The sequence below is a fragment of the Parus major genome, chromosome 7, assembly GCF_001522545.3.
Source record: "Parus major isolate Abel chromosome 7, Parus_major1.1, whole genome shotgun sequence".
In the NCBI taxonomy this organism is placed as follows: Eukaryota; Metazoa; Chordata; class Aves; order Passeriformes; family Paridae; genus Parus; species Parus major.
In genome coordinates, this window is record NC_031776.1 from 9,706,986 (window position 1) to 9,717,350 (window position 10,365).

The following is a 10,365-nucleotide window of genomic DNA, read 5'->3' on the forward strand; positions in this document are numbered from 1 at the left end:
GAATCAGACTATGTTAAACTACAAACATTTCTGCTGAAGCAATGTGTTGTATCCTGATGAGTTTGTAGTGTGCTAGCTGTGACAGTTGTTTAATGCTGTTTTCAAGAGCTAGACTCAACGACCTTAAGGGTATTTTCCTTCCTAAATGATTTTATGATTCTAAGACTGCTGAGTTTGAGCCAGACATGAAATAGACCTTGTGTGAAATATACCCAAAGGGCACCATCTAATCCACTGAGAGAAATTTTTCAGATTTGAGAGGCTAATCTCCATTTATCTGAATGACCCAGCTTCACAGTGTGCTCCATGGCAGAGTAAGGCAGACCTGGATTATTAGGACATTTAGCTAAACAAGCAGTATTGATGCATAACAGGCTGATCTCACTTCTACCATTTGTGCTGCCAGGACACAACGCTAAGCTTATGACACAGGATTAGCGACCAAAGACAGCCACCCACAGCAGTCAGTCAGAATAAGTCTTTACCTACCAGGTGACCTAGAAGCCATTTCCTAACAGAGCACTTGCCCTTAAGCAGCAGCAGCACTGATTTTACAGTTTACAGAACAAGTATCTAAAAATCCCAACATGTTCATTGAATTTAACACTGTACTATGACAACGCATGCTACCGTTCATTTCTCACCTTGCAACATCACGAGATTGGCATCAGCCTACATGGTAAACAGTATTAAAACAACCTGCAGGAAGGAAGGGCATCACTGTGAATCAGCTACTGAAAGAGGTAAATCAGGATTTGGCTCTTGCTCTGTCACCCTTTGCAGCCTGACACAAGTCACAGAGTTTCTCTGCAGCACAACTCTCCAGCTGTGAAAAGGGTAACATGCACCTTGTCTTGGCAGTGCCATCAGGCAGCAGCACAGCTACACAATGCCTGCCTTCTCCTCTGCCTCCTCCTATCATCCCTCCTGCTCTCTGCCTCAGCTGCCCAGGGCAACTCTTCTTCCACCGCCCTCTTTCTGAACTCTAAAGCCACCTTGGCAGCTTCTTAAAAAAACAAAAATCTCAGATTTGTGTCCAGCAAAGGTTATTGGACCCACAAACTTCACCTGCGGAAAACCCTGGGCAACATCTCCTAAAGAGGAGTAGGATTATGCATACAGCTAAAGGATCAAGCCTTGTTTACATTAAAAGAAAAAAAAAATTCCTCATACTAGGCTTAATTCATGCCAAGCAGGGTGCAACAAGATCACTCACCTAAGCCTGCTCCTCTCAAACAGAGGCAATGGCTGCAGAACCTGGCACACCACATTTACTTCATTGGTAGAACACTTTGGAAATGTTCCTGGAGCCAATGACTAAATAAGTCCCTCTCTTGATTTTAAATTGGAGATAAGTGCTGCATGTTGCATTGGCAAGCACATTAAAACAGCTGGAAGCATAAAGACAATATGGGCTTTTTCAGGGACTTTTTCTTTAATTTTTTACCCTATGCATGCTAAAAAACTAAAGACTACAATAAGCAAATTAGTGTTTTACCAGATAACACTGGGATTCTAGCTTCAAGATGCCAGGCTCCTTGCTGGCACCAGCTCCCATGGCAAGAGGGCTGGCTCCAGCAGTGACACCAGCCCCGCTTGGTGACACCTGACAGCTTGGTGTGCCCATCTACTGCTGCTAGCAAGGCCCAACAGCACAGGCACAGCTTTGTTGTGCTGCCTTATTGCAGAGAAGACAAAAGAAGTAACCCTAATTAAAAAAACAAAAACACCTAGAGAGGCAAGAATAAAAACACTAGTGAAAAGGACACTAAGGTGTCATAAAGGACACTAAGGCATCAGCCCACCTCTATCTCTTAGAAGTATGGGAAAAATTGACTTTATATATAGAAGCACAGCAAGGCAGGTGTTACCATAAATACAAAGCAGCTTCCCCATATTTCTGCAAAGCTGGTCTAGATTTGATATAGCCAAAAGCAAAACTTCATTCAAGGATGATTTCAGAAGGCAATCTGTGGCCCTTTCACCTTGGAAAAGCAAGGAGCCTATCATGTTAAAATGATGCTGTGATAAAATGGGTTATGTTCTCCATCTGAATGGTATTATCTACATTATTAATGACAAAGTGCATGTAAAAGCTCATTAATGTTCACACTCATTTCCTTTCCCAGAAATTATTTGATCATATTTAGAAAGCTAAAGCTTGTGAACCTAATGGTGCAGCTGACTGATGCTTTCTATTCAGATGGTACAGTGCAGATACAATACTTGATTTTTACATCTCTACTCTTAAATTTCCATAGGTTACATGCTCTTTACTTCCGGCAATACTTCACTTACAGTGACATGTAGTTAGAGGTATGCAACCAAGTAGACACCTTTAGCTATTTTGCTAAAGCTTTTGCATGGACAAAAGACATTCGTTCAAGCAACAAGTCTATAAAATTACAAAGGCTGCAAGATTGGGAAAAGAACAGGCCATATAATGAGATCCAAAAAAACTGTCAGAATAAAAATCCTAAGGCTTAAACAGAAAATTATCTCTCACTAGAGATGATTTGCAAACCTTGTGTCATTAAGGATATCAAGGCCCTTGAAGCAATCCTATACATACATAATTCAATAACACAAGGGTTTTCCATAAGAAACCAATTCCTTTATGGAAAGGAGCTGAAGCCTTAGCTCAGTAAATAGATGCCATCAGGTCCATCAGTTAAGACCATATGCAGGAGTTAACTACTCTGGTTTTGCCCACTTCCTCACAAAGATGCAGTAGCATGCAGCTGTAAGGGGGAAGCAGGGCTTTGTGAGGGCATTCTCCCCAAGTACTCTTTTAAAACAACAGAGCAAGCTTTGACAAATAATTCCAGCACAAAAATGCATGTCCGTATATAAAAACCAGCTCGTAACTCGAAGAACAAACATCAAGCAGACAAGCCTGCTAAGGCCAGGAGGTTCAGCACTGCATGGAAGAAATTAATTCAACAGCCTCCATTTTTGGTTGTGCATCTGCAGACAGGAAAGATTTTTCTTCCCCCAAAAGCAAAACACATGCAAATATCTGTCATCAAAAAGCACACACTCTTTCAGAATGTCACGATTACCTAGCCGCAACTAAATGCTGTAATTTGTTGACCAACTCCTTACAAACTTCCAAGAATGACCTCAAACCCTTGGTTGAAACTGCAAAATAATTTCTCCCCTTTAAATGTAATTTTGTAATGCTTTGATTCCCACCCATCACCAGGCTGAAGGGTTCCAACATGCTGCTACATGTTTCTATTGCAACAAAGACAAAAAGGCTGAAGCCACAGACAGCAGTTGTGGGAACTTGCCAGCCCAAGCCTTCCAGCTAACAAAAAAAGTGACAAATGACAGAAATGTACTTCTGGAAACAAAACAAAAAGCTAATTTAAATACAGGAACAGCCAAAAAAAAAAAAAAAAAACACACTAAAGGGTTAAAATACAGAGGTAGTCTATCAGCAAGTTTAGCTAACCTGTATGTTCTGCAACATATACAAGCAGTATGTGAAGTAGGGCACTCATGAAAAGCACAAATAGAAAGCAGAGGAAATGGTCAATGCTATCAGAATACTTTGAAATATTTGCCTAACAGCTACAATATTTGGCTCCTGTAGGCATCTGTTGACACCAAGTTAGTATAAGTACATGTACTAGTACCACTGAACAGAAACAATTCTGGACAGAGATTAAAAAAAGCCTAAAACACAATATGTTAGATGACGCATTAGTTATTAGTTATTTTGAAGACAGAATTAATTCCAACAGTGGCTCCTAAAGAGTAAGCTGCTCATTCCACAAGCAAAGATCTGTTAATGGTGGGGGCAGCTTCAGGAAGAGGAGAAGGCACTTGGCCTGGCTTCTCCCTGAACAGACCACAAAGCCAGCACAGGGAAACCATTCCCATCACCAACACATCCCAGCCTCTGCCTCTCTTGGCAACCAACAAGCAGGACCAGCTACACACAAACCTCTAGAAACAATGCTTGAAAGTTTTCTTGGCTCCCAGGGCTTTGTTCCCCAGCCCAGCGTGTGCCTGTCAGCGCTGTGTGGTGCTGCTGACGGAGCGGCACCAACCTGAAATGGTGCCCAGGGGAGGCACGGCACACGCAGCCCAGTGACAGGCCAGCTCCAGCTTGGGCACTGCTGCTCCCAGGTCACAGAAAACATCTGTCCACCCCCGAGCAAGGTTCCTGATAAAAACAGCACCTTCCTGGAACCAAGCCATTATACAAGCACCCAAGCTGGGAGCAATGTTTATTTCTCTACTAAATGTAGCCATGACAACAACATCCTCACTTAAGAGATGAGCAGGAGGTGGTCATGAGGCACTTGTCAGGCATGGATAAAATACCACACCTCAAGAGAGTACAGGAGGGTAAGTTCTGCTGGATGCCATCTGCAATTCAAGAAAACTAATACCCTACCATGAGAGGCACACCCCCCCTCAAAACAGCAGAACAGCCAGCCATCTAGGCACAATCACTCCAAACCTTCCCAGCATTACCAAAGAGCAAGCCTCTGGAGGATTTCTCTGCTAAAGAAATCTCTAAGACATACTTGAGTACCCTCTGCCACACCAGAAATTCTCCTGACTTAAGAGCTTCTTTTTTACCTTGAAACAAGTTACAAAATTATCAGGAAGTGAAACACTGCAGAACCCTGACCAAAAAAAAAAAAAAATCTCAGGCCTGTATCTTGCTCAATTTGATGACCCAATGCCACCTCCTTTGAACAGGACCATAACTGGAGGCATTTAGAAGGGACATAGTTCAGTGGTGGTCTATACCAAATGGCAGAAAGCATTCTTCCCACAGCTCTGAACAAGACCCAAGGCCAGGAATTCTAGCACATCCCAGTTTTTTCTAAGTTTTTTTTTTATTTTTAAAAGCATAGAGCCATGTCTCAGTATGCATGATACCTAGGAACATCATGGCTCTAGAAAGACAGTGGCAGCCACAGTGGAGTTATTTAGGTCCAACCACATTTTCGTACCACACAAAATAATAGAGACACGCTCCTGTGGGTAAATTCCTCCTCCTTCCTTCCCCACAATTACCTTAGTTTTGTGGCTGAGTATTTTGTACTAAAATGGATTATCTCTTTCTGGCTGTGAACCCTTTCAAAACCACTAGGAAGACTGCAAATTAATATACACATCTTAGTATTATCTAGTCATAATATGAGAAGGGGAGAAATCGTGGCATCTCATGCTACACCAAATTAACTCGTGGGCTGCCTGTGGCCATGGGGCACAGGTTCATTACTCCTATTTTATACAGTAGATTTAGGGGCATTTTCTCAGATGCTTTTACATGTCAGAGAGAAAGAATACACAGAAAAACATTATTGTCAACTGAATGATTCTGAAATAAGTTAGACACACCATCACTTGGAAATGTAATTGGTTTTGTTAGGAGACTATTTGTTACTGTTGTATTCATTTTGGTTTTAAGGGTATTCGGACAAGTCCAGCCCTTGCCCAGCAGATTTTTATGATCTTTGACATCTGTTTAAAATTATTTAAACATCTGTTTAATGCTGTTTCTCTGTGACCATAATAAAAAAGATCCTGATGGTCAGCAAAGAACTGTCAAACACAGGAAAACATTTGGGAAAGGGAGAGAAATGGTCCTTTCAGCTCTAGTCACACTGCATTACCCTCAGCAATCAAGGACAACAGGCAAAATACCAGGAGACAGGATGAGGGCTTGCAGTTAATAGCAGCCTAAGTAAATGCACTACCATTTGTCTGGGCTCCATTACCCTTACACATGCATATGCATGCTTGTGAGGGCAGCCTGTAAGTAATTCGGTTGTTTTGTACATACAGGGCCTGGGCTGGTGACACTGAAGTCACAGTAAACCATGACCCCCCAGGTGCACTGGCCCAAGGATAGCTAGAGCCTGTGTTTGTCTCAGATTTACGGCAAGCTTCTCACTGAATCTGGCAGTGTGGGCATGAAACCACCAAGCACAACATCTCCTAAAAGCAGCTACACAGGCTGCACTTCCTAGGTAACTTCCTGTTTATTTTTGTTTATAGAAAACCTTCTCAGTGTCTTTCAAAGACAGAATGATATGTTTCCTCTGCAAACATGCACAACTATAACCAACAGCAGGCAGTGGAGAGCTTGCATCAGCCTATGACAGGCATCAACGCATGTCCCACGCACACCCCGCACCAACGGGCACAATGGGCACATTTGTGCCAAGGAGGTGAAGGCAGAGCTGACATCCCAAATCAAACAGCCATGCACAGAGTGACTTTGTTGGCTTTAAACAGAAAGAAGATGACAGAGTTAGCTAAAGAGACAACCTGCAGGCCTGGGGGCAGAGCTGGCAACTCTGCAAGAAAGGCCCCAACTGGCAAGGCAAAACTGAAAATGAGATGGAGACACTACAGAAACTTCAGGTTCTTCCAAAATAATTTTCCAAAAGCTGAATTACAGAAATTTACATATAGAATTATTTTAAGATATATTACCCTCTCACATAGTGCTGACAGGAGCAATTGTTTGCCACCCAGAACCAGCAGTGGAAACCCTGAAGAGGAAAAGCACACTAGATAGGATATCCACCAGGCTCTCTGGAAAAGTTTGTAAGTGGCAAACAAACAGTTCTCAAGAAATCAGGTTATCTGGAGCAAGTATGAGGAATAAGTTGGGCAAAGAACTGCAGACAGCAGGGAGGGAGAATGGCAGCAGGAAGAACCCTACATCTGCTGATTACTCAAAGGATAAGAGAGGTGGGTTCAGGCAGCAACTGCTGCTCAAAAAGCAGCCACAAAAGTCACAAGCAGATCAATACCTTCACCCTCTGAGAGCACCATTCACACCTGAAAGCCTCGGGCTCCTCATTTGTTGGAGAACTTGTCTTCTGCTCCTTCTGAACTCCAGCTTAATTGCAACAGCTAGAGGCTTTTATCATAAACAACTGTTCCCTCACACAATATAAAATACTAAAGCTTATTGAAATGGAAAAGGCACAGCCGATGACTTGGATAGGGAACAGCACAGTGATAACTCTTAGAATTGAAAAGAAAAGTTTTTCAGTCCTTAAAACAACTTGCATGCTTGCTGTAATTAACATTCACTGCAAAGATGGTAAAAAAAGGGCCTGATAAATGTGTTGATTTAGAGGAAGTTTTGCAATATTTGTATATGACAACAAAAATATTTAGATTATCAGAATGTTTTCAAATTCATAGACACCACCATGAACAAAGATTATAATCCTATGAATTAGTTTAAAAGTTTCATGAATTATTTGAGCTTGTTTTCTGCTTAACATTTAGTCATTCAAAATTGACTAGCTACATGCTTGAAAGTATTTAATCTAGAAACGAACGATGGTATAATACACTTCCTGTGGTTAAACCACTTACAGGTTTCTCTTGGCTCAACTGATGAGCTGGAAGCAAATTCAAGTAACCTACACTAGTGCTAAACTCTTAAACTAAGCTCTCCTGCCTAACAAGTGAATGCCGCTAAAAGAGCTGATAATCTCTTTTAAGGGTAGCAGTACTTTAGCACCTTTCAGCTGTATCAAAAAGTAGCAACTATTAACATCTGTCTGTCTTCAAAGCCTGCATGAGAAGCAGTGTGATTAATTTCTCATCTGTCTAAATACTACCTGTGCTGTTAGATACACTTGGTAAGAAAAGCCAGGCATGGAGGCAAGGAGGAAACAGATCACTTAAGAGAAAGGCATGTTTAAACTCCCAGCAGGAAGGTTCTCTAGTCATCTCCTACATGATGCTCTCCTCACTGGTCAAAGAATTCCAGAAGTTCCAGAAGGAAGCATGTGCTACAGAAATCCCAATGACAGGCAGAGAGCTCTTGGTTTCAGAGTCAACCTTCCCTGAGCGTCACAACTCAGACCTGAAGCACCTCACACTCGGTACACAAAGATCAGCCCACACTCACTCACGGCAGCCCAGGTCCTGACTGCTGCAGGGACACGTGGAGCGTCCCTCAAACTCCAAATCTCACTGCAGAACATTGTGAGCTGTGGCCTTTGGTGTTTAAGAAAAAGGAAACCATTTCCTGAACCGCTGCAAGTTATCACTGTCACAGTTGCCCCAATCTTCAAGAGCAGGAAGAAATGCAGAAGGAGCCTGCTCACACAACCCCAGCGAGCCTGAATACATGCAGGAGATGTTAAAGGAATGCAAATCCTCCCAGATACATCGTTCTCCGGCACAGATTCACCTCTGTTTTGACTGAGTCTATCTGTAACCACATGAGGCTGCTGCTACTGTGTCTCTCTCTGCTCAAGGTGGGCCAGCCTGGGGACAGCACTCCTCCAATCTGATGCAGAGGAGAAGAGCTTGCCCTGATGCACACAGAGCTGCCGCGGTGCAGCCCCGGTGCCTTGGTGACGCTGCTCAGGCTGCAGGTGGGAATGGCTCCACCAGCGGCAGCTCCAAGCGCACACAGAAACAGGCACATAAAAACTTCTGCTCTCCGTATAAGAGGAAGCACCACGGTCAGCCTTTTGAGTGTCTTCCCCTCCTCCACTCTCTCAGAAGTGAAAGAAAAAGATCTGTTGAAGAAAATTAAGGAAATGAAAAGAGATCCAGTGGGATGGGTACAGGTACCAACATATCCCTCTATAAAGAACAGGAAACGTATGTCCACAAAGAAAGATTATCAGCCTGTCTTATCATGTCCCAGGCCACAGCTTGACCAGGAACAATGAAGAGCATTCACCAAAATGTTGAGTGTTCTGAAAGTAGGCACACTGCAGGGGTGTCACAGCAGCTCTGAGGAACTTCCTGCCTCTGCTTTGAGGGTTCTTAGAGAAGACAAAAAGGGAGAACCCTAAGACAACAGCTATCATTTTCCTACAGCATTAAAGAATTCATCAAGGCTGATCTACTTGACTTAAATCTATTTTGGCTTCCACTGCTGCTGCTGAAGCAAAACACTCACTGTAAGATGTCAGCAAAGGTTTAAAAATGCTAAAGGCAGTAAATTCAAGGGCTTCACTAAACACGTAAAAAGCAGTGAAATGGTACAATTTTGGTCCTTTGTAACACATGTATTTTTAATATTAATGCTTGCTGTCTGGATTTTTAACACACAGCTCCTACCTGAATCTCCTTATTTATGAGACTCAGTCTGTGCACCATGGGGTAGTGAAACCTCATGGTGTGAAACATTTCTTGGCCAGTCATAAGCATCAGATCTAAAGATGAAGATATTCAAGGGACATGTCAGGAGGCAGCCCATAAATACTGCCTCCTGTTACACAGGAAAATGCATTATAGTCTGGTCCCACAGTATTGCTTTCACTTTAGAAGTGGCTTTATCATTTGCTGCTTTCAAAACTCTTTTCAATGTGCTATGTGGCAGCTTTGTGCATGTGGAAGATTTTTTTGGAAAAGCATAAATAGACTGCGAGCAAAGCTTGTGATCTCCAAGTACGGGTATTCAGAGAGGGGCTGGCTGCAGGCAGTGCTTCTGAACCCCACAGGAAGGGTCTGAGGCTTGCAGGACACCCACGCTGCAGATCACAGGCGGACCACGCTGAATTAAAAATAGCAGATTAAAGCATGCAAAGTGTGTAACAGTTGGTAGAGTATATGGATAAATCAGGATGTGGGAGTCATAATATCAATTTACTAAATATTTATAAATGCTTCTAACTACCAGTGATAAGCAGTACTTTAATGCTGATTACAGCTGTCTGCCCACTGCTAAATTTAACACGATCCAAGTGCTAATACTACGGGTTTTCCTGGTAGCCTGTGAAGAACGGCAACAGCTTATCCAAAGAGACACTTCCTAAGTAAAAAGCAAAAATTATTTCTGCGTATGGCACGGCGATGAAACGATGGAGAAAACCAAAGGAACGATAGGCAGAGCCGAGAGGCCTTTCGAAACGAGCCGACATCCAGCTCCATCCCACCCCGCCGACGGGAGATGTCAGGGTTTCACCGGGGACCGCGGGGCGGCAGCTCGGCGGGGACGGGCGAGCGCCCGCGCCCAGTGCCGGCTGCGCCTTCGCGACCCCGGCGAGCTGCGCCCTGCCCGGCCCCGAGCCCCTGGCTCGCCGCACACAGACAATGTCCGCCGGGAAGCGAAGAGAAGCGCATCGGCGGCGGCTCTGGCCGGGGGGCAGCGGGGAGCCGGCACCACACGGCGCCCCCTGCGAAGGGGTTTCCACGGCCGCCCCCGGCAGGGGGAAGGGCCTCCCCCGGCCGCCCGCACCGCCGCGGGGGTTGCGGCTGCGGCTGAGCCCGTCGCCCGCTCCCGCCCACCCCACGGCGCCCACCTGGTCGGCGAGCTTGAGCACGGCCATCCTCCGCCGCGGCTCCCGTGCACATGCAGCTCCCGCGACGGGCGGCGAGCGCGCCCAGCGACCGGCGCTGCTGCTG

General features: G+C 44.4%; 1 protein-coding gene across 10 annotated transcripts in view; it reads right to left on the reverse strand.

The window, feature by feature from the left end:
• The window catches only part of ANKRD44 (ankyrin repeat domain 44), a 139,619-nt gene that overhangs the window by 120,633 nt on the left and 8,621 nt on the right, over positions 1-10,365 (reverse strand). For 9 of the 10 annotated variants that reach the window (XR_004498391.1, XM_015634341.1, XM_033516205.1 and 6 more), the window contains exon 1: positions 10,263-10,359. The exons of the other annotated variant lie outside the window; for it this stretch is intronic. Coding sequence is in view for 8 of the 9 variants with exons in the window: in XM_015634341.1 (XP_015489827.1) it covers positions 10,263-10,289 (27 nt within the window). In the remaining variant the exon portion in view is untranslated. Of the gene's footprint in view, positions 1-10,262; positions 10,360-10,365 lie in introns of those variants that run through there. 10 annotated transcript variants of the gene reach the window in all.